The sequence below is a fragment of the Sebastes umbrosus genome, chromosome 13, assembly GCF_015220745.1.
Source record: "Sebastes umbrosus isolate fSebUmb1 chromosome 13, fSebUmb1.pri, whole genome shotgun sequence".
Taxonomy (NCBI): Eukaryota; Metazoa; Chordata; class Actinopteri; order Perciformes; family Sebastidae; genus Sebastes; species Sebastes umbrosus.
Window position 1 is genome coordinate 6,069,835 of NC_051281.1, and position 26,326 is coordinate 6,096,160.

Consider the following 26,326-nt stretch of genomic DNA (forward strand, 5'->3'; position numbering starts at 1 on the left):
CATGCTGAGTCATAACATGGTAAACTGCAACCCAACAGGCAACAACAGCTGTCAGTGTGTCAGTGTGCTGACTTGACTATGACTTGAACTGCATGATTATCATAAAGTGGGCATGTCTGTAAAGGGGAGACTCGTGGGTACCCATAGAACCCATTTTCATTCACACATCTTGAGGTCAGAGGTCAAGCCAGTTTTGGAGAAGTTTGAAGCGCTATTAATTCTTCTCTCTAGCTTTAAAACTGAGTTGCGGAGGGGCGCCTGGGTTAGCTCAGTTGGTAGAGCGGGCGTCCATGTATTAAGGCTTGGTCCTGACCGCGGCGGCCTGGGTTCGAATCCGGCCTGTGGCCCTTTCCGCATCCACTCTCTCTCTCTCCCCCCTTTCAAGACTCTATACACTGTCCTGTCATAAAAATGGAAAATGCCCCCAAAAAAATAACTTTAAAAAAAAAACAAAAAAAAAAACTGAGTTGCGGAAAAGAAATTAGTGGTGTTAAAACAAATTGCTGTGAACTCTGACAGCCCTGTTGGCAACCATTATATGTTGTATTGTAGACTGGACAGTGTGGTGATGGTTTTAGAGATTGACGAGGGGGGGGGGTTGGTCTTCATAAATTATTCAATCCAGGTTGTTCACCTGAGAAGTCTGTTCCACGTCGCTGTCAAAGGATTGTGTTCCACCAGAAAGGTTACCGCCATATTCAGAGCAGCCAACCATGTGTAAGAATGTGTATCATCATGTAAAGTGAAGGTCTGTCGGCTTGTTTACGGTGTGGTGAGTACAGATTCTTACTTTAAATGTGCCACTGATTGCTCTTTTTTGTCTGCACATTAAAAGTGTTTTATGTACTACTACTACTACTGTTTTTTATAAGGTGCACCAGACTTATTGGACTGTTGTGTAGTTGCATTTGTTGGTAGTGTCGTGTTCATGTCCTGACTACGCAGCAGTAAATTAACCCTTTTTTTTTTTAGGTTAACAATGATATACTTCAGCCAGGAGTACATCACTTGTTTTCACTGGAAGAAGTAAGACAATATTTAGATGTTGTGTTATTTTTGCAGGAGTCCTATATGATTTCATTCAGAAAATGGAGGCGAGGCAGCTGAAAAGAAATGTTCAAGCCCTTATGTGAGTGGATATTATTAAAAGCTCAGAGACAATTGAAAAGCAGCACATTTAAAATGCTATCTGACTCATTTATGTTTTCTGATCTGAACAGTGGTGATTACATTGGGCAGAAACTCAGAGAGAACTCTTTTGATCCAAAGGGGAAGGGGAGCTCCACAATGCTGGATGACCTGGTAAAAATATCTGACTCCATGTTATAACTGCTAACATCTGTTGATAGAAGGCAGAGCTGTACTGTACACACAAAGTTTTTTTAAAAAGTTCAGTGTGGCGTTGCTCTGTATCGTCTTTGTGTGCATGTTACAGGCTCACTACGACCTGGCCATTAGTGTCGCCCTTTGGTGGTTGGACAAAGAAGAGGGACGGGACGTGCTGGACCGAGACATCATGTAAGCTGCTTGTATTTTTAGAACAGTTTTTTTTTTAAAACAGTGTGTGAGATCCACATTAAATGTTGGCGTACGTTCAAATGAGGAGATGTACGTACGGGGAACCCATTTTCATTCACATATCTTGAGGTCAGAGGTCAAGGAACCCCTTTGAAAATGGCCATGACAGTTTTTCCTCGCCAAAATGTAGCGTAACTTTGGAGCGTTATTTAGCCTCCTTCCCGACAAGCTAGTATGACATGGTTGGTACCAATGGATTCCTGAAGTTTTGTAGTTTCCTATGATAATTGGACCTTCACTCTAGCTGAACCTGCTACAGCCTCAGAAAGACAGTAAAGTTGGTCAGGATCGCCCGCGACAGAGGTTTATACTGCTATAATTAAACACACAGAGAGAGAGAGAGAGAGGGATCATGGCCGGCCTGTGGCAGAAGTGGACAAGGTGACGAGGGTCCCTCAATCTCCTGTGGGGCCTCTGGGTAGAATTACTGGTTGGGTTGTTGTAAATGAAACTTTCCTCTCTACCACAGTGGAGCAACAAGCAGCTCAGGAAGTGCCCAGTATCCTAATCGCTTAGAACGGGAGGCCATGATTCTGTCGTCCTTTGCTGGGATAATTATGGTAAGTGTCATTTATACATGAATGCAGGTAAAATACATTCAAATAAGAAAAGGCACAATAAGTATAGTATAGTATCTATATATGGGTATCTGTTTTACTCATTCATGTGTTTAGTTATTTTCTTTTATTTATGTTTTAATTGGGGATGCACATTTTATGATGTTAATACTGTATGTGTCTTAAATTTGAGGACCTAATTGTGTCTGAGAAAATAAATAGAAGGCAGTAGAGAAAGAGGAAAGTGACCTCCATGTCCTCAATAATAATCAAGATCCTAACTGATTTGAATTCAAACATGCACATGAGAAATCTTGGTCCAATTAAAGAGTTTTTCCTCTCCCGTTTCACTTAAAATCTCCTGCTAGTATGAAGTATTGTTTTTTGATTTGCTAGTTGCTAACCTCTGCAGCGTTTTCCCGCTTTAGAGCAGCCTGCCGGTGGAGGAGATCTTGGCTCTGTACAGGTGTAAACCAGCTGCTTCGTACCTCAACCAGCAATCCAAGGTGCATCCTGGCTAATATTTCACTCTCAGGTTTAGATGAAGCAGACACAGTATGCATCTAATTATTTTGTAAACATTTGTATTGGATAAGTTTGGTAATATAGAAATGTTAAAATGTTTTAACCGTAGGGCACACTGGTGTATCCCTTCACTCTCTCCTACCATCCGTTTGCAATGCTCGGCTCTTACAAGGCTGTGTACCACTCCAAGAAGCACAGTGAGTAAATCTCCACTTCAGTAACACTTACATCCACCAAACCTTTCCAGTTTCATTCCTATCTATATTCTGAAGGTTTTTACTGAGGGGTTTGTTCATATATCGTTCATAGCCTCATTTATACAACATTTTATTCATAAAAACATAGCTGTTGACAGTATTTTCTGATTTATGGAGTGATAAAAAGAAATATCCTAAATTTCCTGTGTAAAAACCTTTGACTCTAATATGTCAACAAAATGAAACAAGAATTTTGAACCTGGCTTTATCCGGTTTTCACATTTCTGTTCTGGAAATGTATGCAAATTAGCACATATTTAAAAAGATAATGACTCATTTGCATATTTAAACATTAGGTTTCAGAAAACTTGCAAAACCAGAAATAATTGTCTTAATGTCAGTAAACAACTGGGGAAGTTTCATGGAGATATCTATTAGTTTAATTTTTCACCCTATTTACCTGTATTGTCTCCCCTTAAAAATCTCTCACAGGTCAAAAGTTGAAAAGATGGCTGTCTGAGAGAATGAAGGCGAGTGCTCCGCCTGGACGAGTGTCGGTGCACTCTTCATCATCGTCCTCCTCGTCTCACTCCTTCCTCAGTGTGAGTAATCAGTATCTGTATCAGTATCAGGAGAGGACGTTTTCAAAGTATTTGTTCAAATCATGCATGAAAGAGCTCCACTGCCGCCCTGTGGATCTAAACAGACGTTGTGTTTATCTAACAACACCTCTCCTCTCCTCTCCTCTCTCTCAGGACAACAGTGATCGCCACGAGGAAAGAGCTGAGCACTATGAAGGTTCACTGGAGTCTCTGCACGACTGAAGTCACCCTCCTGCTGTTTGGTTTCATCCTCATGACAGACTTTATATCTACTTTATTGAAGAAAAAAGTGTTTGAGTACAAGAGTTTATCACTTCTGCTATCTTTACTTTAAGTGTTCACTTTATACTGTCACACTGAAACTGAAAATCTTTAAAGATAAATAGAAATTTTCAGCATTTGAAGGACAAATTTTCATTAAAAGACGTGATAATGACATTAAAATGATGGTGGTTGTGGCTGATATCCTCTTGTACAGTGTAAGATGATATATGTTAATATATGTCCTGCTTAGAGTAAGAGAGAGTTAAAGAGGTAATATGGAGTACGGTCGACATATCTGACCTGAAACTTGATAAATGCTGTTTAATAATTAAATTGTATTTTACGAAAATAACACTCCATGCCTCAAATTACAAAATGTTATGCCAATAACATGTGACTAAATTAATAAATAACTACCTATATGTACTTTACATGAGTATTTCTATTTTCTGCTACTATATACTGCTACTCCGCTACATTTCAGAGAGAAATATTGAAACTTTTCTTTACTAGCTTTCTGTCCATTTGTGATGTCACAACTACACAATATATAGACCATTTCACGGTTTTAAACTTAAAGGTCCCATATCGTGCTCATTTTCAGGTTCATACTTGTATTTTGGGTTTCTACTAGAACATGTTTACATGCTGTAATGTTAAAAAAAAAACTTTATTTTTCTGCCTGAATATATCTGTATTTACCCTCTGTCTAAAACGCTCCATTTTAGTGCATTTCAATGGAGTTGCGTTGCTAGGCAACAGCCTGAGTCCATGTTTACTTCCTGTCAGCTGATGTTATTCACATACACTGCAACAGGAAATAAACTGGGACACATTTAGAATGTTTACGTTTAAAACTGTGTAATGGTCTAAATATTGTATATTTGTGACATCACAAATGGCTTGGCTTGTTCCAAAACACACAATTTCTGCATACGGGCTGTGTGTATTTCTCCGTATATTGAGCGTTTTGATAGTTTAACAGTATTTATATAGCACTTAAACCTGCTTTATAATATAAAAGACATGAAAATCTCACTTTTTACAATATGGGACCTTTAAATATTGTAAATGTGTCCCAGTTTATTTCCTGTTGCAGTGTATGTGAATGACATCAGCTGACAGGAAGTAAATATGGACCCAAGCCGTTGCCTAGCAACGCAATTCTAAAACGGAGCGTTTCAGACAGAGGGTAAATACAGGCATATTTAGGCAGACAGTATGAGGAAAATAAAGTTCTTTTTTTTAACATTACAGCATGTAAACATGTTCTAGTAGAAACATAAAATACAAGTATGAACCTGAAAATGGGCACGATATGGGACCTTTAAGAGTTTTCAGCTACCACAGTTTCAAATTTCAACAAACGGTTAAAGGCTGTGTTGTTTTTGTGATGACCTCTGACATTCTGCGTGAAAAGATTAATCCACTTGATGACGGATTAGCGGATAAAACGTCTCTCTGATGTGCATATCAATAAAAGAGGGCACAGTGGGTCAGTAAATTTGCCTGGTAGGACGTTTTGCGTTGATGATTCAGGGATTTTTGCTCTATGTCCAGGATCCAGACCGTTGGCAGCGGTGCCAGGCCGTTTAATCCCCGCTCATTGACAGAACAGCTCAAGCGGGATCTGCTAACCCTTTGATTGAGGTTTATATAGCGGGGCTCTGGTGCTGCTTTGTGAGACCACTATTTCCCCGTAGGTGACTGGCTCCCGCACTCTTTGCAAGGATGAGTAGTAAGGTATGTTTTCCGTCTATAATATAATTCATAAACCTGGTTGCAAATGTTGGTAAAACTGGACATACTGGCGATTAATGCAAACTCTAAAAATGATATTTACATCATGATTATGCTGTGGGTGTTAAACCCTCTGGTTAAAATGTGAGGAAGGCTTGGTATTATTCATTATTCATTATTCATTAGTATATATATATATCGCCCACAGCTTGAGAACTACCTTTGCACAGGTGCACCATATTTTTCTCACCAGCCAATCAGAGCAGACTGAGCTTTTTCAGGAGGGGGGGTCTTAAAGAGAAAGGCGCTAAAACGGAGCGTTTCAGACAGTGAATACAGGTATATTCAGACAAACAGTACGAGAAAAATAATGTGTTTTTTGAACATTAACCTGTTAAGCCCTAGCCCTATCCCTCAGAAAAAAACACCTAAAATAACTACCCAAAATTAATCAGGACTAGTTCCTGTCAATGTGAGCAGAGTGTGACTGTAAAATGTGAAGTTTGAAGACTTCATTTCACCTGATGTGTCTGTGATACGAGGTAAGTTTAAGGTCTGTTGGAAAGCTTGCAATTTCTAGTTTCCAACGATACCAAGCATGATATTGTATAATTATGATCACAACTTGTTCTTATATTTACAAAGTTTATTTCTGTACAACTTTATTGTTAAAATACTTCCTAATAAGACATAGTTCGGACAACATACAGTTGGTTTACAGATTCTGAAAGCTGGAGACCTCGGCTTTTCAAAACAGTATGGCATGGGATATGTTCTATAAATAGATCATCTTCCATCGCAACTTTTTTATAACTACACAACAGGGTACAACCCGTTTTAAACCAGTCCGTCGGGCTAAAGAGAAAGTTCTAGGAGAAACCCAAAATACATACAAAAGTATGAACCTAGAAATGAGCATGATATGTCCCCTTTAAAATAGTTTCTTGTTCATACAACACGGACACGATTAATACTGCAACAACTATATATTTAGAATAAAATGACCATAAGCCTTGCAGGTTGTGCAAGGTTTATAATGTGAATATAGGATGTCATTTATCAGTGTTTGATGATGGTTATTGTGACTGAGTTTTGATCCTGCATTCTCTCCTGGACTCAGATCACATTTTATGAGGACAGAAACTTCCAGGGTCGCTCCCATGAGTGCGACACCGACTGCCCTGACATGCACCCCCACTTCAGCCGCTGCAACTCCATCAAGGTGGAGAGCGGCTGCTGGGTGCTGTACGAGAAGCCCAACTACACCGGCTACCAGTATGTCCTGACCAGAGGAGAGTACCCAGACTACCAGCGCTGGATGGGCTACAATGACACCATCCGCTCCTGTCGTACTTTCTCTTATGTGAGTAAATATTTTCAGTCATATGTATTGTTTTTGTGAAGTGTGTGGACCTGACAGACAATGAAGAAGGAGAATGAATGTTCCTTGGCGCAAACCCTGTTTTGTATGCGCTCTCCAGACAGTAACTGTGTCAACGTTAAAGGTGCAGTGTGTAGGATTTGGAGCCATCTAGTGGTGAGGTTGCAGATTTCAACGAACGGAAACTTCTCCTGTGTGCCAAACATGTAGGAGAACTATGGAGGCCGACGGGAAAATGTGAAAACGCAAATGGCCCAACTTAGAATTAGTGTTTGGTTTGTCCGTTCTGAGCTACTGTAGAATCATGGCGGCCGGATGATTTATAAGTGATTTATCTACATAAAGATCATCCCGGTGAGAGAAACACCTCAGACACACATGGAGGGCTCATTGCACTGACGCACTATTTTACCTCCCTGTGTTCCTCCAGACCAGCGAGGGCCCCTACCGCATGCGCATCTACGAGCGTCCCAACTTTCAGGGTCAGATGATGGAGTTCAGCGAGGACTGCGAGTCGGTGCAGGATCATTTCCGCAGCCGTGACATCTACTCCTGCAACGTCATGGAGGGCTACTGGACCATGTACGAGCACCCCAACTACCGCGGCCGGCAGTACTTCATGAAGCCCGGAGAGTACCGCAAGTTCAGCGACTGGGGGGCCACCTGCGCCACCACCGGGTCCTTCCGCAGAATCACAGATTTTTAGTCGGGAATCTCACTTGATGCTATTGATTTTATTGACATTTGAATTTCACCAAAAAAAACCGTTTCCTCCTCTAACAGACATCTATTTGTGGTAATGTTAATAAAATATGTGGCACAATAAGGAGTGGGATGTTTCAATCAAAGAGCATTTCAATATGATATTGTTTTAAATAACTAAATAAAGGAATCTATTGTAAACTATTTTCTCTTTGCTTGTGAATACATATTTTGATATTGACTGATTTAACTAATAAACTCATAAAATAAGCCATTTTGGGCTAAGGAGGGGAGGTGGATGGATCCAACAAACACAAGACCGCTGTTCATGTCCCATGCGTCACGTTACAATCAGCTGTTTGTTCATATCCCGTGTTCACAACGTCATTTTCACTGTACAAATGTAGCAGCCCAACCATGTATTTCGTTTCTACACCTAACTATAGTGGTTTTGTTGCCTAATCCTAAAGTGATACCAAGGGGCGTGACAAAGTGTTGGTATGTGACGAGTTCGGATGAGAACGTGTTGTTATTGGTTTTATTTATTTTATTAAAAGAAGCATTTCTTGTTTAAAGCACCAATAGAGATAATGGGGCTACAATTCACACCATCATCTGTTAATAGCTACAGTACTGAACATATTTAGAAAATACTGTTTATGGTTATTTATTAATATATCTATCTCCCCGTGTTTACAACATATGTTCTTATACACTGCCTATGAATACACTGAATCCATCCCATGTAAAACAAACAGAAGATGGGTAAAAGAGCTCACAGCATTGACTGTTCCAGCGCCTCCATGTTGTGGCTCTTCTAGAATCTGCACAGTGTCTGTTAACCCAACAGAGGACAGGACAAACAGGAGTAGGAAGACTCCTGTAGGGTCTCTGCTGACACCAGGCCTCATTTGAATAACAACACACCTGCTCCCACAGGGTAACGTATATAAAGATGGACTCTACCTTTGGTAAAATAAACACAGGAAGCGGTTTGACCAACAGCCATCATGGGAAAGGTTTGTGTCCAGTTTTACTTTACAAATGAAGACAATGTCCAACAAGTGCACCACTGGCTCTCTGTGAGTCATTGTGATTGAACAAAATGTCAGAAATAAACTGACTTCTTCTCCATCAGATCATCTTCTACGAGGACAGGAACTTCGGAGGCCAGCACTATGAGTGCATGAACGACTGCTCCGACCTGCACTCCATGTTCGACCGCTGCCGCTCCATCCGGGTGCAGAGCGGCATGTTCATGATCTACGACCGTCCCGGCTTCATGGGAACCCAGTACTTCATGAAGAGGGGAGAGTACTCCGACTACATGGGCATGACGGGCATGAACGACTGTGTCAGGTCCTGTCGCATGATCCCCATGGTAAGGCCTTCTGTCGGTGTGATCCATTATTATTATGCCTCTAAACCTTTTATATCAGGAAATGAAGGTCAAATGTGCTCAGAATAAATAACCTTAAGGGATAAAACAGCTGAATTTGATCATAAACGGACGAAAGTCAAGCTGAAATTGCCCTCACATTGATAATTAAGGTGTTTCACCATTTGATTTAAGGAATGTTTAAGCAGCCTGTCCACTAAATTGCAGATTACGAAAAATGTATGTAGAGAATTAAGCAATTCAGAGTGTTTATTTAGACTTTTTCTCTTATTGAGCTGCATTTCCACAATTCATAGATCCACTAATAATCAGAAGCTACAAACTCGCGCCCGGCATTTGACGCCGCCCTGGGCGTGACGCGCTACAAATGAACTTGAGCTGGTCATAACTTTTTTTCCAGTGCTCCAATGATGCGGTGAAGTGTCAACTAATCATGTTTTTGTGTCACCCTGTTCCGTTCCGTCTACAAAAATGACGTTCCGACATAACTACGTCAATGAGCGCTAGAGCAACACTTCAATGGTGACTTGGCGAAAATGTAGCTGGTCATGCTGGCCATTTTGTTGCTTTTGTCACTCGTAGTGTGAACATAGCTTAAGACAGCTATTCTCAACAACTGGGCCTCAGAGTGCCACTTAGTGAGATGTACTGTCAAATGGTTAAATTAACCTCTGCAAAATCCGACAGACGCTATTCTGTCTTTCAGAGTTTGTAACTGACTCAGTTTTAAAGCTAGAGTGAAGGTACTGGTATCATATGAAACTACAAAATCTAAATAATCCATTGGTCCCAATTGGCCATGCTAGCTTGTCGGGTAGGAGGCTAAATAACGCTCCAAATTTATGCTAACTTTTCGCAAGGAAAAACTGTCATGGTCATTTTCAAAGGGGTCCCTTGACCTCTGACCTCAAGATATGGGAATGTAAATGGGTTCTATGGGTACCCACGAGTCTCCCCTTTACAGACATATATGTCTCGGATGCAGTGACACAAAATTGAGCAGTTCTTTAAACAAAAATGCGATGTTGGAGACAACCCTAGACCAGTAAAAGCTCCAAAGCTTGTAGCGAGGAAATATGTCCCTGAATACTTTGGATTCATAATGGCAGGCAGTGATGGGTGAGGGTACGCTGAATAGTTATGTGGGTCATTACACCTGTGGCGGTACTGAGTTCCCCAGACTTTAGTTGTTCAGTCAGAAGACTGAAAAACAGTTCCCATCCACATAATAATATAAAATAAAATGCCTTCTTAATAATAATAATGAACAAAAGCCTCTTCAATAATGAACAAATGCCTCTATATTAACAAACAATTAAGTAAACTGAAATATTGGTTTGTGTTTTTCCTTTTACCCTCCTTTAGAGTTTTCCCAAATAAAATACACTAAAAGAAATGGGTATAAAGGGTTTCATTGAAAATCAACAAATGAATAGAATACAAAAATACAGCCTGCAGGCGTTAGGCTATTGTAAGGCAAGCCAGCTGTTGCACAAATAGCACCTAATCGTCCCAGTGCAGGTAACCTAATTGGTTGGCACTTAACTTGTTTCCCCAACTAGGAGTCAACACTCTCAACAAACAAAACACAAAGATCACAGAATCCCAAAAGGGCCCAAAACAGACCAGAGTTTCTGGTAAAGCTGATAACACATGTTGCATTGAGTGAAGGAGAGATCAGAATGACACTGGGTGTGCAGTTTCCCTCCTCTTTTAAGCCCTACAGAAAGGGCGTCGTTACACCCTGATTGGCCCAGAGGGGAATGCACCAAGCTGCTCTCAACTATCATTTAAGAGCCAGTCCCCACACCCTGCGCAACAGGTGAACTGAATAACCCTCTAATCACTCAGCAACTCAACCAAAAAAACACCAGGGAAAAGGGAAACAACAGCAAGCACCAGAGAATTGGCAGCTGCCACACACCTGAAACCTGAAAAATATGAACATTTGACTTTTGTTGAGATGTGACCCTCTGACCTTCCTGCCATCCGCAGCACAGCGGCGGCTTCAAGATGAGGCTGTACCAGCATTTTGACATGGGAGGTGAGATGATGGAGCTTACCGACAACTGCCCCAACCTCATGGACCGTTTCCACATGTCCAACTTCAACTCCTGCAACGTGATGGACGGCCACTGGCTCATGTACGAGCAGCCCCACTACAGGGGGCGCCACTACTACCTGAAGCCCGGCCAGTACAATAGCTTCAACGAGTGGAGCGGTAACAACTCCAGGATCGGCTCCATCAGGCGCCTCATGGACCTCTAAAGATGGAAGACCGGTCCTCGTGAAATGCCTGCTCTTTGCCTTGTTTCACACGCTGAATAAAATGGCGTCAGTGCTCAATTGTTTTCAGTTTTGTTCTTGCTCTCTGCGTTTGGGGGGCATGTTTTCTCATGAGGATGTGAGGGGGTCATGGCCTGACATCCTGACTTTCATCAGAGGCTTGAATAAAATCCTGCAAGCGCTGACACTTACACACCAAGACTCAAGCGTTATCTATTGTAGAGCTAGAGGAAAGTCTGTCTCCCTGTGCCCCACTTTTCATTGACACGTAAATAATGCAGTTAAAAGAGTGAAATCAATTATAAAGGTCCATTTAGTAGCTGTTCTGGAGCTTTAGATCATATGATCATTATCAGCAGATAGAGTTTGACCAGTTGTCATGGAAGGTGAAGAGTGAACTTTGAACCTCGAGATGTCCTTAAAGGTCCAGTGTGTAGGATCTGGTGGTATCTAGCAGGGAGATGAGGAGATTGTAACTAACTGAAGCTTCTCCCATGTGCCAAGCGTGTTGGAGAGCGACGGTGGCCGGCGCAAAAACACGAATGTCCCTCTCTAAAGTCAGTTGTTGTAAGTGTGTGTACGTAGGAAGTGAGTGGTGAAGCAAGAGAGAGAGAGAGCAGCGGCGATGTGAGCGAGTAACGTTATCGACTCCGGTCCAAGCAGGAAAAGTTAACAGAGTTTGGTTTGTCCGTTCTGGACTACTGTAGAAACACGGCGGTGCCTCAGTAAAGAGGACCCGCTTCCTATGTAGATATAAACGAATCATTCTAAGGTAACGAAAACACAACAATTCCTATTATCAGTTGATTCTACACTAATGAAAACATACTTATTAATACTATAATACATTTCTGCCAATAGATCCCCCTAATTGTTACACACTGCTCCTTTAAAGTGATCCGGAAAAATGAAATTTAACGTCTATTTTCTCTTGGGAAAACTCTATTTGTTGATGAACATGTGATATGATTGAAAGCACCAGAATAGCTGCTAAATGAACCATGTGGTGTTTCTCTACCTTTGGAGTTGTTTTAACATTAGGTTAATGGAGTATCTTATAAATTAATACAAAAATAATTGTTCTTAGAGATTAAAACTTTTCTGTTTAAGCAGTGTGTAGTTACTGTCTGTGTATATAGTTGGACAGAAATGAACACTCTTCCACCAGAGGGCAGTGGTAGAGAGTTGAAATTATGGAGGACACAAGATCAAACTAACGTGCTGTTGACGTAAAAGAGACACAAATTCTCTAATGGAGCAAATTTAATATCATCATCTTCAAACACAGCTTACAAATGACATGTAATTGGTATGTTAAATACATTATCAACAAGTGTATAGGAGCTGTGAATAATATTATTATATGGGAATATGACATTTTGCAACACAACTCTAAAACAGAACAGTTCTGATAATAAAGTGAGCTAATGTGGAAATGTAAGTCTCTGCTTAACGATAAAGAGGTGAAAAAAAGAAAGAAAGAAATCCATACCAAGAACTCCACTGATGCCAGAAATCATCCATCCATGAGCAGCTTTGGTGAACTAGAAACATAAAAAAGACCATCTAACTGTAGGAGTGGTACAAAAACACACCGCCACCCATTCAGTGACGACAAAGAGTTCATCACAAAAAACCCTCCACCAGACCAACCTGTCAGCTCTCACCTGTACAAACACATAACTCCTAAACATCTCTTCAGGGTAACACCACGGCACAAACGCCAAAGATTCCTGGCTATTACAATATGAATGACACGTGCAGAGTCTGCATTTCACATGCACTATATATGTGACAGGTGGGAGTCTTTAAAGGGCTGGATAGATCACACGGGGGCAAGGCACATGGCGGGAAAAGGGGTCATCATGGGGAAGGTAAACATCACAGCTCCCAGGGATGACACAACTTGTTGATATGGGATGGGGGAAATGCTTTTATTGTGACGTAAACAAAATGCAAATAGGCTTTTCTTTCGAATTTTTTAGCTTTACTGGTTATTTTTTCAAATTAAAAGAGGATTAAAAACATGAAAATACCCAGAATACTGTCAATTACGCAGAAAAATTTACTGTATATTTCTTGATGATCAATGAAAAATCAATTTCAAAAAAAAAAAATCATTACATTTTCCGTGTCTAGATTATCTTCTATGAGGACAAGAACTTCTCTGGGCACATTTTTGAGTGCAGCAATGATTGTGCGGACCTGACGTGTCTCCTCAAACACTGCAACTCCATCCGGGTGGAGAGCGGATGCTTCATGATCTATGAAAAATCCAACTACGGTGGGAACCAGTACTGCCTGAAGAGAGGAGACTATCCGGACTTTCATCACTGGACGGGCACCAACGACTCCATCTGCTCCTGTCGCTTCATCCACATGGTGAGCTCCTGTTTCTGGGAACTTTTACAACAATCAGGGTTATACAGATAGTTTAATTGTATATTGAGCTATATAGTTATTATTAAATATTGGATAATGGTATGATCATGTCACTATGGATGGGTTCTCTTCTCCGACCAGAACAATTCACCCTTTCCATCCAAATGTAGCACAAATATTTACAGAAAATTCTAATTTATGCACGTTTCCATCCACTAGCTGAATATTAGGAGTTGGGCTCATTGAGATAAACAGTAGGAGGTGCTAATTCTCCAGTCAGATGCCATTACACGTTGCAGAAGGAGTGGTCGCAAAGAGAAAAAGAGTGCCAGTCACACCCTAAATGGTGGGAAAAAAATTTAGAAAACATGATGGAAATATGGTTTGTTTTATCTATTAATTTGAGGAAGTTTAATGTCTCCTAATTGCTCCACACAGATCTGATGTTTTTCGTCTCTTCATTGGACGTTCAAGTCACATGCTTCATGATTTTTTCGCTAATTCTGTTTCCATTGCACTTTCTTGCACTTAGCTTTTATCGATACACCAATTTTTCCACCTCAGCCAAGCGTAAAAACCTTTTTAAGATGGTTAGATTTTTTCCATTCAGGTTTTTTTTTTATGCATAAATTGAAAATGCGCATAAAAACGGGTGAATGGAAACACGCCGAATGATTCCTCATTTAAAATTGCGATATATTTTCACAAAATTCAAATATTGTCGTTACTATTACTGTGTTTCAGCGTTTTAGTCCTAAATATCTAAATGGTTTTTTTAATTTTATTAATAGATGTTTATGTCAATAAAATGGTGGGGGGAAACAATAGACGTTTTCTTATTTTTGTAATGAAAATTAAAATGAAGAAGACCCATAAAACATAAAATGCGTAGTTAGTCGTAACTTAAGTCTTACAACAACACAGTCTACGGCCATGCTAGCGACTCTGTGAGGCTGTAGACACAACATTAATTTGCGTTAAATGCTAACATGAGCATGCTAACACCGTGTCCTAACTGGAAGTGAGCATCCGACTATCCCGCCACATCGTGTAGCATCGAACGCTCTCTGTCCACACTGAATACGTTAAATATGCACTTCTGTTATGTCATGTAAACAAACCACGTACATATCAGCTGTCAGCTCCATATCAGACTGGACACGTAACCGGACGTAACCACTTAAAAGATGGGTTGGTAGTACTTGCTATCTTCCTACGTTTGTACTTTTTAAACAGAAAAGTACCACCTTATTAAGGGTTTTGTAGTGAAATGAGGAGGTATTGTACCTAACATATGTATCTAACATGCTCACGATGACAATGCTAACATGCTAATGCTAAACAGGTATATTGTTTACCATATTCACCATCTTAATTTCGCGTGTTAGCATGCTAACATTTGCTAATTAGCAGTAAACACATAGTACAGCTGAGGCTGATGGGAATGCAGAATGAATTTTGTAGGCATAAACAAATGGACAAATTAAAATGGTGGAGCTAAAGGAAAAGATCCATACTACTTGGACTACAAATGGAACCAGAAAACTCCCATTGCCTACGGATTCTGCCTAAACCTAACTATAGAGGTTGTGTTGCCTAATCCTAAAGTGACGCCAAGGGGTAACTATAGTGGTTTTGATGCCAAAAATAAAGTGACGCCAAGGGGCGTGATGCCAATGCCAAGGGGCGTGACGCCAACGCCAAGGGACGTGACGCCAACGCCAAGGGACGTGACCCCAACGCCAAGGGGCATGACGCCAACGCCAAGGGGCTGTATGTGACGAGTTGGGATGCGAATGTGTTAAATAATAATATGATATGTTTCTGAGTGCTTTACTAAATGATTCCCCTCTCCCATTTAAAACCAGGAGCAGTGTTCGTTCAACATGCGCCTGTATGAGCGGATCGAGTTCGGAGGCCAGATAATGGACCTGATGGAAGACTGTCCCAGCGTCATGGACCGCTTCCACGTCAATGACATCTTCTCCTGTAACGTGACCGAAGGCAACTGGCTATTCTATGAGCACCCGAACTACCGGGGCAGGATGTACCTGATAAAGCCCGGAGATTACAAGAGGTTCAGCGAGTGGGGCGGCAGGAGCGCCAGGGTCGGCTCCATCAGACGCATCCTGGACTATTGACGATGATGTTTTTGGGGATCCCAGAGCTGCATGGAAGCTTGGAAAGCCTTCATGCTCAGATAATGACCCACAAGACTGTATAGAAAGTACAAAACACTGTATGTGACGCTCAGTTTGACTGTTAGTAATATTTTACTTCCAGGATTAAGACAAAATCCTGAAGAGCTTTAGAAATATGAATCAGTGTTGATTCCCTGATGCTAGGATGGACTCATTGCAAAGCATCATACATCAAGAGCACAAATAACAACAACAAAACATTGTTTTGGACCTGTTGTTGATCAAACACTTACCACCGTAATAAAGAAATTGCAAAATGGAGTCTTCATAGTCTTTAGTCTTTAGTCCTTCATTAATTTTAGGCCTATTGTACAACTGCAATGATTATATCCGATCTATGACGATCATGCAAAGTCAAATTTATTCTACCTCAGAAATGATGTCCGTTCCAGATTAAAGACACTAAATATCTCTTTAGTTGATAGATTATCATGTGTCGGTCCCATTAAATATCAATTCAATCTTGCTGATGCCCTACAGTCTATCAATCTATTGTACGGTGGTATTTTCTGGGGGTAAATTGTGATGAACATGGAGGAAAGAACAATAACTCATCGCACACCAAGAGTCGTCTATACATAAACAGATTTTTCCCACCCGCACACACACCCTCCTCCCCACCCGTGATCCAACATCACTGTGAGGGATATATTTGAATGACAATACTTTATGCTGTGCAATCACACAGCTGCCCTTTCTTTTTTTTTTTTTTTATAAAGCACAGTGGCTTGGCTCAGGGACAGCATTGACCGCTAATACAGTCCGATGTCCAACATAACCATGGGAAAGGTAAAGAAAATTACTATCTACACTGCTTTTTGACCAAATAATTCTTAAAAATGTACTACCTCTGCTCAAACTAGACATCCAAAAAATTGTGTGCGCAATGATTGCTTTTGCAGATCATATTTTACGAGGACAGGAACTTCCAGGGGCGCTCTCATGAGTGCAGCAGTGACAGCGCCGACCTCCACTCCTACTTCAACAGGTGCAACTCCATCAGGGTGGAGAGCGGTTGCTTCATGGTCTACGAGAGGCCCAACTACATGGGCAACCAGTACTACCTGAGGAGGGGAGAGTACTCTGACAACCAGCGTATGATTGGCATGAACGACTGTGTCAGATCTTGCCGTATGATCCCCCAGGTAGGTCATGAAGTTTGAGATTATGTTTAAAAAATAGCCTCAGTAGACCAATTCTATATTTGTTTTTTGCTGTTAAATGCTTGTTTTTTGTAAATCAACAGTAGCGAAGTAGAGAGACATAACTAAAACCCTCTGGATACCACTGGGATATATCATTGTGCTGCAAATAGTAACAGAGTTTTCCCATCCTGTGCCAGCACCGCGGCTCCTTCAAGATGAGGCTTTACGAACGCTTCGACATGTCCGGCCAGATGCACGAGGTGGTGGACGACTACCCAAACATCCAGGACCGCCTCAGCATGTCCGACTTCAACTCCTGTAACGTGATGGACGGCCACTGGCTGCTGTACGACCAACCCAACTACAAGGGCAGAGCGTACTACCTGAGGCCCGGAGAGTACCGGAGATACAGCGACTGGGGAGGCGTCAGCCCCAGAGTCGGCTCCCTCAGAAGAATCAGCGACATGAACTAAAGTGGATCTGCATCTTTCCCCGAGTTTACCTGTCTGTTTTCCCAATAAACTGCTTCATAAAACATTCAAGCTTTATTCCTTGTATATCTGCCAGTTCTCAGCTGTGGTTTGTTGCCTCAAATTTGGCACTTGAATTAATAATTACTGCAAAGCTTTGTTATCTTTTTGCACAATGTATGAGTGCAGAGACAAACATCTACTGTCTGTATCAACCATAGCTTCTGGTTTAGCCTTTACACTGTAGTTTAATCTCCTCTATGCTCTGGCTAAAACACCAAACAATGCACGAGTTGCTCTCATTGTGCCCCCGATTATCTGCTCTCTACACTGGCAGAATTCATCCATATGATAAGTGTTAAACACATATAGAGAGTAGCAGCACAGACTGGAGAGTGAGAGACAGGAAACTGAAAATGTGAGCTGGATATCACAAATTATTATGAATAAGAGATAAATAGTAAAAAAGATCAGGATGGATCTACTAAAGCAGGAAATAGGCGCTGTTTATTTGTAATATATAACAAATAATATAAGCACATATTTGTAAATGCACAGCATGGAAACAATTACAATGCCACTCTTATAGTTTTATAAAATCAGAAATAAAAACAAATTGACTTAAGATGATGAATGGCATATTACAACATGTAGACCTTTAATATATTTTGTTTTAATACACAGATAAATTATGAGAATCATACATATTCTGTTTACGGTTGTCTTGATATTAAGAAAAAAAAATGCAGTAACAGTTAAAAGGCAATATTTTATTGTTGAGTGAAGTGGTCCTTGTTTTAACATTCAATAAAATTTTTAATATAAAAAACAAAACAAAAAAGGACAATATTTTATGACAAAAATCATCCAAATTTGTTTCTGGGAAAAACCACAAATTCCTACAAAATGTACTTTATATACACCAGAGATAAAAAGTTTCTCATGTGTTTTGCTTTAAGTATCACTCATTATTTTTTTTATATAACTAAACAATATCAAACATTGATATCAAACATCAGTGACAACCTTAATAACATTTAAACATGAATACAAGTTTACATTTTTCATAATTAATAGAACATTACAAGCATATGTTTATACACAGAATGAACATTTGCGGCACTTCCTCTATAGGATAGGATCTATAAACAAGTTGTGATGTCTATATATAAATCTGTGTGGCACCAAACCACAGAATATTTACAATGACACCATGGAGAATATCTTCCATCTTCCATATCTTCCTTGTAGATGTGAATGAATAAATGTGTTATAAATGTAATTAAACAAATAATACACACTGGTGAACACCAGTGTCATAAAATAATAAATAATAGTAATTATTTGCTATATCTGGAACAAAAATTGAAACCACATACTCATTTTTCAGTGTAGTATGATAATATGAAAGAGGGAGTCTTCAAAAAGCCAAACATGGCTGTGATACATCAAGGGAGTTGTAGTCCATTAGCTGTCAGATAGTTGAAGAAACATGCCCGAACTACACCTGTACTACAATCTGGGGGTAAATGTGGTGTTAGTACACGAGGTAAAAGTTAACATACAGTATAATATTAATAAAATCTTTATATCCAGTGTAGCATACAGACCAACAGCACAGCGTCCACTTACTTATTTGCATACAGTGGGGTTGCTCAGGTAGAGCGTTGGAGAGAGTGAATGGCTTCCCTGCTCTGTTATGCAACATATTTAATGCTAAAGGGCTGTTCCATATTGTTCTGCAGCCATTGTCCCCCGGACGTGTGGATACCATACTAGTCTTTTCCTTTGTCCGTGCATGTCAAAAACACCAAATTATTTATCCTTATTTTTCAAATACAAAACCATATTTCTGACCCAATGCTGGGCTCCAACAAAAAGGTAAACATGTGCCAGTAGCCTTCAATTATAACTACGAGAGAATTTGAATAACAATGCTTGTTTGTCAAGAGGTAGTATAAAAAGCCCTGAAAACATGGGGAATCTCTCCAACGGAGACCATGGGCAAGGTAAGTGCTGTTTTTTCTCTCTCTGCTCACATTCAATGTACAATCAGTTTTGCTCTCAGTATGTTGAGCATGATTCTTTAATTCGTGACACTTTTATTCTCCACCAGATTATCTTTTACGAGGACAAGAACTTCCAGGGTCGGAGCTATGAGTGCGGCAATGACTGCACGGACCTTCACTCGTACTTCAGCCGCTGCAACTCCATCAGGGTGGAGAGCGGCTGCTTCATGATCTATGAGCGACCCAACTTCATGGGCCACCAGTACTACATGAGGAGGGGAGAGTATCCCGACTACCAGAGGTGGATGGGCTTCAGTAGCTGTATCCGCTCGTGCAGGATGATTCCACTGGTAAGACGACAATAAAAGATTTAAAAAAGGATGGCTTCATATAGAGTAAAGCCATCTGAACATACTTTTGTGTCAACACTTGTTAAATTTCATTAATCATAAGCTTGTGGTCCTTTGGCTCTACAGTATCGAGGTTCGTACAGATTGCGCATCTACGAGAAGCCCGACTTCAGCGGTCATATGATGGAGTTCATGGATGACTGCCCCTGTGTGTCTGACCGTTTCCACCACCGCCACGTCTACTCCAGTAATGTTATGAACGGCTTCTGGATCTTCTATGAGTACCCCAACTACCGAGGCAGACAGTACTTCCTGAGAACTGGGGAGTACAGGAGGTACCGCGACTGGTGCGCCACCTGCGCCATCGTCGGGTCCTTCAGGAGGGTCACCGACTTTTAGCCATGGAGCGATAAACCTTGCTGTAAATATCAAACACTTAGTTTATTAAAGCTGTTGAATTTTTAATCTCCTTTTGTGAATGTGTTTTCATTGATTTTGTCAAAGTGTGATTTTTGTTGTGTAAGTAAACAGAACCTTATGAAGACGATAAAAGGGCTGCCGACACCTTAACTGTGTGGTTTGCAGATCTTGTACTTACTTTGTAATTACTGTGAACAAGAGGGCACTCTTTTTTTTTATTGTGTTTACTCCTTAACTACAAGAAATTAGAGGGGTAAGCAGCCATAACTGTACTGCAGCAAATAAACTACACATCAAAGTGGACATTTTTCTTCTGTGATATTGTTTTTGACTCACTTATGTTCACTGTTGTACTCTGTAGAATATGAATTACTACTATAAATCCTTATGTAATTAGCATACATTGCAGTACCCCATTGGTATTTAAAAACATATAATAATTATTCATTAAATTCTTCAACATTATAGTATTGGTATTATTCACATACTGAATTTATTTTCTTAAGTAAAGGTGGGATATTGTCATTATTTTGGTATATCAAATCAAGAGAGACTCTATGAAGTCATTATGTGCTCTTTACCAAATGTAATGCCACTAAAATTGTTTTAATTATAACACAAGTAATAGTAGTTATATCCAATATATGTGATTTAATAAGTCATTTACCCTCTGACAGCCCTGCACAGGCTGTAACATAACACCAGAACCTGGTTTAAGCAACTAGTCCAACTCACAAAGTACTTTTTAGGAACATTAAATTAGGGCAGTCCATCCAACAAATGACAGAAAAATAGCACTAGATGTTGGAGATTATTGATTATTAGAACAAAAAGTGAGAAAGACTGCTTGTATGGTGGGCGGGACGAGAGGTGGATGGGTCCAACAAACACAGGACTCTCAACCAGGAGACCCCAGTTGACATTGGGCAAAGGCGGGGTACACCCTGGACAGGTCGCCAGCCTATCACAACCATTCACGCTCACATTCACACCTTCGGGCAATTTAGAGTCAACAATTAACTTAACCTGCATGTCTTTGGACTGTGGGAGGAAACCGGAGAACCCAGAGAAAACCCACGCTAACACGGGGAGAACATGCAAACTCCACACAGAAGGGCCCCAAGCCAGATTTGAACCTGCGCCCCTCTTGCTGTGAGGCGTCAGGGCTAACCACTGCACCACCGTGCAGAAAATGCAATATGACATGCAGATGTGTCCCGATATTTATACACTTTCCCATGAGATCAGGTTGGCAGTTCTGCAGAAAATCCCAACCTCCCAACTGAAGATGATGGTGCGTGATCCCTCACTGGCTTCCCACTCACAAAAACTTCCAGTTGCATTTGTTGGAATGTGTTCAGAGGGGTAAAGCCCAGTTTGTCACATACTGTTACATGCATACATTATACTTATTGGTCACATAACGTTCATACTTAAGTAACACCACTTCCGTAGTTATTTAAACCCAAAACCACAAACTTTTCTTAACTAAGTAGTTTTGTTTCCAAAATCTAAACAAGTTGTTTTCTGTGAACATTGAAGTTTATTTTGAAAAAACTGTATGCATTTAACTAGCAGAAATTGACATGTGTTGCTGGACAGTAGAAGGAAGATATCATACAAACGTAAGATATCATATGAACTGTTGTACGAGGATACAGTGAACATGAGCAGGGACAATTTGGTCATATACTGTATTCTCAGTGTCAACAGAGATGAGTGAACAAAAAGAACAAATCACTGGCCAATTTTCCATCAAAATTTACTGCAAATATAAAATGAATTTCCAGAAAATCAGCAAAAGAAAATGCAAATTACTGCGCGTCTCCATCTACTCGTGTAATGTGAATGTTAGAGTCGGGGCCAATGAGATAAATGGTTGATGGCGCTAATTCTACAGTCAGCATTAAAACATTTCAGAAGAAGAGGGGGTGACAAGATTACATAATTAAAAAGGGCTCCAGTCAATTCCTTCAAAATCTCAGAATTCATTGACTATCAGTCTGACGACGGATAAAGCTCTTGGGGCAAGGGTCTTTATTTCCGGGGTTCTGGTGTAGCCAGCAGATATCCGGACAGAGACTTCCTTTTCCATGCACTGCTCATTTGTTTACAGTCCGATTAGCAACTTGAGATGCAAGACTGGAGTTGGAGTTGAAAGACGACTTGTGCAACCGGATTGTTTCGCAAGTAGCCAGTTTACAAGCTCATAAAAAGTGAAATCATCGTAAACCGACGTTAGTCGGTCTCCTCATCACTTCACAGACATCTAGTGTTTTTGTTTTATGTCAAAGTCCGTTTCAATTTTGCTTTTATTGATACACCAATTTCTCCACCTCAGCCAAACAGTGAAGACATTTTTGCAATATTTTAACTTTTCTTTTTTCCACTCAGGTTTTTTTTTTTTTAATGCACAAATTGAAATTACACATAAAAGAGGACAATATAGTACATTTATATAATATTTTTGGTATTCACATGAATGTATCTACTTGCCTTTTTAAAAGATGAGTACTGTAAAACAGAATTTAATGCTACTCTCAATCATTCTATAGGTGTTTATAGGTGTTTATAGGTGATAACGGTGTTTTTTTTTATTCATTGCTGTTTTCACATTCTGTGTTTTGATACACATTTTTGAAATAATGTGCATTAGTTTGAATAAGCAGTTTATAAATCCTTCAAAATAAGCAGTTCAACTGATGTGTCTTTTGGTTATAGGCTGTGTATCTCACAAAATATTGGTTATGCTCCAGGTAGTACCTATGTGACATCTATAAATTCCCTTTTAAATTAATTTGATTTACGTAAGATCGCACAAAACAAAATTATTTTGATTTACAACACAGAATTTGTTATTAATCAGGGGGGGAAACCGTTGTGAAAATGCAAGTCAGTATGTTTAATTCTTTAAACTAACTGAATATTTCACAGGTTCTGGGGTTCTCATGGGTTTGTCACAGATGTGGCCTGCTGTCAGGTTCTTTCCATCAGTGGTGATCAGACCATATGTGGAGAACGTTCTGACTGATAATGGAGGACACACAAAGGTAATGCTTATAATAGACAATGCAGATAACGGCTGCCAGAAATGTATGGATGGAGAACCATTGTTTCACATTTATAGGCCCCGTTCAGCAAAAGCCATACTGCCAATTCATCAGCTTTGCACATTTGAATAACAACACATCATGTCCCCTGGGGTTGTGTATAAAAAGACCATGGAGTCATGGAGTTGGCAGAGCAAGTTGAACCATCCACTTGGGACCACCTAAACCACCATCATGGGCAAGGTAATGGGATGTTTACTTATGTTTTCACACAGAAAAAATATATCCAAATTTAAGGTTAGCACTGATATGAACACTGATGATTCTTAAATCCGGATCTCCCCTTCTGTTCTCCATTTCAGATCATCTTTTACGAGGAGAGGAACTTCCAGGGTCGTTCCTATGACTGCATGAGCGACTGCTCTGACATGTCCTCCTACCTGAGCAGGTGCCAGTCCTGCAGGGTGGAGAGCGGCTGCTTCATGGTCTACGAGCGTCCCAACTACATGGGTCAGCAGTTCTTCATGAGGAGGGGAGAGTACCAGGACATGCAGCGCATGATGAGCATGGGAATGATGTTCGACAACATCAGATCCTGCAGAATGATCCCCTATGTAAGAGACCTCATCTATACGTCCCTTTAAACTTCATTTTTAGTTTAAAATGTGTGTCCATACTTACATTTTCCTGTATCGTATTACAGCACAGAGGCCAGTTCAGGATGAGGATCTACGAGAGGGAGAACTTCGGTGGTCAGATGAATGAGCTGATGGACGACTGTGACAACATCATGGATCGTTACCGTATGAACGACTGCCAGTCCTGCAATGTGATGGACGGCCACTGGCTGATGTACGAGCAGCCCCAGTACAGAGGCAGGATGATGTACATGAGGCCCGGAGAGTACAGGAGCTTCAGGGACATGGGATTCAGCGGCATGAGGTTCATGAGCATGAGGCGTATCACTGATATGTGCTAGGCTTCTGTTTTTGACATCAGTAAATAAAAACGATGTGTAATTCATAACCAAGTTTGTCAAGCACTTGCTTCCTTTGTGTGTTTTTCTTTAGCTGTTAAAATAACTAAATAACTAACTGAATCCCATCACCCAAATTCTTTACACGGCAATGATAGTTGCTTTTACTTAAGTTAACAATATCTTATTGATGTTAAAAGCTGGTTTACATCAAAAAGATAGTTACTCTTCAAAATTAGTCTCTAAACTCTTCACTTTTCACTCGTGCTTATTGTTTGGTGTACCTTACACCAAACGACTTTTCAAGCGATTTCACTGTCGCAAACACATTTCAAATGTTGGAATAAAATCACGAGAGTTTTGCTAGAGTTGCGGCACGCTCCTGTGAGCTCGATCGTTTAGTTTAAGGTGGTCATAAAACTCAGTCCAAGCTGTCTCAAGTCAGTCTTTTTCTCGTCTTGATGTTCCGATAAAATCGAACAAGTTTGATATTATTGTAAATTCAATGACACGAACATTGTCAAAAACCAATAGGTGCGCTCTCTCCAGCAGCAAACGGGGTAGAACGTAAAGCTAACGTTAGCTACTGGAATGTTTGCCATCAGCCTACAAGCTAAGCGTATGTTTCAGCAGAAGACTGCTGGCTTCAATCATATAAATCTGGTTTCTGTACTCGTTCTCTTTCTTTCTCTTATATATTCATGTATGTGTGTTGATTTATATGATTGCGTTAACGTAATATTATCGCGTTAACTTTGACAGCCCTATTTATAAGTAATGACAATGTCCATACGTAAGCAACCCAGTCGCCAAAAAAAACATGTTGACACTGTACGTCTCTGCAAACCTGGGGATATGTTGAATGTCGTCGTTTGAACCCAAAATATGTTTCAGAAATACGTTTCATATAAGCCTCGTATCTCGCTTGCAGAAACGCACAATGCCCCGTGATTAACGTCGTGAAATGATTTGTTAGGTTAGGACAACAAAACTACTTTGATAAGGTAAGAAAGAAGATCAAGGTTTGAGTTAAAATAATAACATAACGACGTAACCTAACAACCGTAACAACGGAACTAGTGTAAATAACTAACAACCGCCCTTAGCTGACTTATGTAACGTTACGAAACAAGAATCTGACCGAATGCAAAAACTCTAAATGGGACCATAATTTACTAAATGAACATCATCCTGTATTGAAAAAGACTTGAAACTAGCGATTGAGACCATAAACTCATGTTTACAATGTTTACTGAGGTAATAAATCAAGTGAGAAGTAGGCTCATTTTCTCATAGACTTCTATACAATCAGACTTCTTTTTGCAACCAGAGGAGTCGCCCCCTGCTGGCTGTTAGAAAGAATGCAAGTTTAAGACACTTCAGCATTTGCTTCACTTTTCAGACCCCACTGGCTATCAGGACATACAGCTCAGGATGGTGAAGTTTGCTCTGACGTCAAAACAGATAATATATATGTATTCTGTAATAAATAGAAACAATGATGTGCATCTGTTTGAGTCGTAAAAGTATGGAGAATAATACTCACAATTATGTTGACAGATAGGTCAAGATTTATCTTATCTTGTATAACAATATTAATAACCTCTATGATTTTTTGCTAATAAGTCAAATCTACAGTGAATTTGCTGTACCCAAAGACCATCCAGCCACTTTACACTGGACCTTTCAACAGTAAAATAAATTGGTGTTAGTTTAGTTTATTACCTGTTGCAAAACCACAACATTTTTAACTAACAAAATGATTGGAAAACTCTTGTGACTCCCACAAAATGACTTTTGTTCTCAACTACAATCTGGTGAATGACAAAAGACTACTAGCAAAACAAAATGATGAACCTTTCCCTACGTGTATCACAATGCGACTCTAATGGGCGAGCATAGCTCTTTTACATTCCCCTAGAATACAAACATTGTAATGTTAATCAATTGTTTGTGAACGTCAGCCTTTTTGAAAAGCTGGTACGGCTCCAAAATTACAAAACATGCATGTTTTTACTTGTCAACAGTGTGACAGACCTCGTAACTAATTTATTATTTTGTTGTGGAAAAAAAGCAGAATTAGAGCTGACAT

General features: G+C 40.1%; 7 protein-coding genes across 7 annotated transcripts; all 7 read left to right on the top strand.

Annotated features, from left to right (window-relative positions):
* Nucleotides 1-467: 467 nt before the first annotated feature.
* Nucleotides 468-4,154, top strand: LOC119500507 (uncharacterized protein C2orf80-like). The gene is made up of 9 exons (XM_037790256.1): nucleotides 468-772; nucleotides 1,063-1,129; nucleotides 1,221-1,302; nucleotides 1,436-1,518; nucleotides 2,048-2,138; nucleotides 2,564-2,641; nucleotides 2,770-2,857; nucleotides 3,350-3,459; nucleotides 3,613-4,154. The coding sequence occupies exons 2-9, from the start codon at nucleotides 1,089-1,091 to the stop codon at nucleotides 3,679-3,681; spliced, it is 642 nt and encodes a 213-aa protein (XP_037646184.1). The 5' UTR covers nucleotides 468-772; nucleotides 1,063-1,088; the 3' UTR covers nucleotides 3,682-4,154.
* A 1,157-nt stretch (nucleotides 4,155-5,311) lies between these two features.
* LOC119499796 (gamma-crystallin M2-like) lies at nucleotides 5,312-7,750 on the top strand. The gene is made up of 3 exons (XM_037788984.1): nucleotides 5,312-5,466; nucleotides 6,584-6,826; nucleotides 7,275-7,750. The coding sequence occupies exons 1-3, from the start codon at nucleotides 5,455-5,457 to the stop codon at nucleotides 7,548-7,550; spliced, it is 531 nt and encodes a 176-aa protein (XP_037644912.1). The 5' UTR covers nucleotides 5,312-5,454; the 3' UTR covers nucleotides 7,551-7,750.
* A 662-nt stretch (nucleotides 7,751-8,412) lies between these two features.
* crygm7 (crystallin, gamma M7) lies at nucleotides 8,413-11,296 on the top strand. Its single transcript, XM_037790105.1, has 3 exons — nucleotides 8,413-8,565; nucleotides 8,685-8,927; nucleotides 10,941-11,296. The coding sequence occupies exons 1-3, from the start codon at nucleotides 8,557-8,559 to the stop codon at nucleotides 11,211-11,213; spliced, it is 525 nt and encodes a 174-aa protein (XP_037646033.1). The 5' UTR covers nucleotides 8,413-8,556; the 3' UTR covers nucleotides 11,214-11,296.
* Nucleotides 11,297-13,067: 1,771 nt separating this feature from the next.
* On the top strand, nucleotides 13,068-16,075 carry LOC119500508 (gamma-crystallin S-1-like). Its single transcript, XM_037790258.1, has 3 exons — nucleotides 13,068-13,105; nucleotides 13,371-13,613; nucleotides 15,482-16,075. The coding sequence occupies exons 1-3, from the start codon at nucleotides 13,076-13,078 to the stop codon at nucleotides 15,752-15,754; spliced, it is 546 nt and encodes a 181-aa protein (XP_037646186.1). The 5' UTR covers nucleotides 13,068-13,075; the 3' UTR covers nucleotides 15,755-16,075.
* Nucleotides 16,076-16,441: 366 nt separating this feature from the next.
* Nucleotides 16,442-17,496, top strand: LOC119499781 (gamma-crystallin M2-like). The gene is made up of 3 exons (XM_037788961.1): nucleotides 16,442-16,603; nucleotides 16,717-16,959; nucleotides 17,157-17,496. The coding sequence occupies exons 1-3, from the start codon at nucleotides 16,580-16,582 to the stop codon at nucleotides 17,430-17,432; spliced, it is 543 nt and encodes a 180-aa protein (XP_037644889.1). The 5' UTR covers nucleotides 16,442-16,579; the 3' UTR covers nucleotides 17,433-17,496.
* Nucleotides 17,497-19,414: 1,918 nt separating this feature from the next.
* si:dkey-57a22.15 (uncharacterized protein LOC795575 homolog) lies at nucleotides 19,415-20,253 on the top strand. The gene is made up of 3 exons (XM_037790225.1): nucleotides 19,415-19,438; nucleotides 19,546-19,788; nucleotides 19,915-20,253. The coding sequence occupies exons 1-3, from the start codon at nucleotides 19,430-19,432 to the stop codon at nucleotides 20,185-20,187; spliced, it is 525 nt and encodes a 174-aa protein (XP_037646153.1). The 5' UTR covers nucleotides 19,415-19,429; the 3' UTR covers nucleotides 20,188-20,253.
* A 3,109-nt stretch (nucleotides 20,254-23,362) lies between these two features.
* LOC119499783 (gamma-crystallin M1-like) lies at nucleotides 23,363-24,287 on the top strand. Its single transcript, XM_037788962.1, has 3 exons — nucleotides 23,363-23,501; nucleotides 23,621-23,872; nucleotides 23,962-24,287. The coding sequence occupies exons 1-3, from the start codon at nucleotides 23,493-23,495 to the stop codon at nucleotides 24,235-24,237; spliced, it is 537 nt and encodes a 178-aa protein (XP_037644890.1). The 5' UTR covers nucleotides 23,363-23,492; the 3' UTR covers nucleotides 24,238-24,287.
* The last annotated feature ends 2,039 nt before the right edge of the window (nucleotides 24,288-26,326 follow it).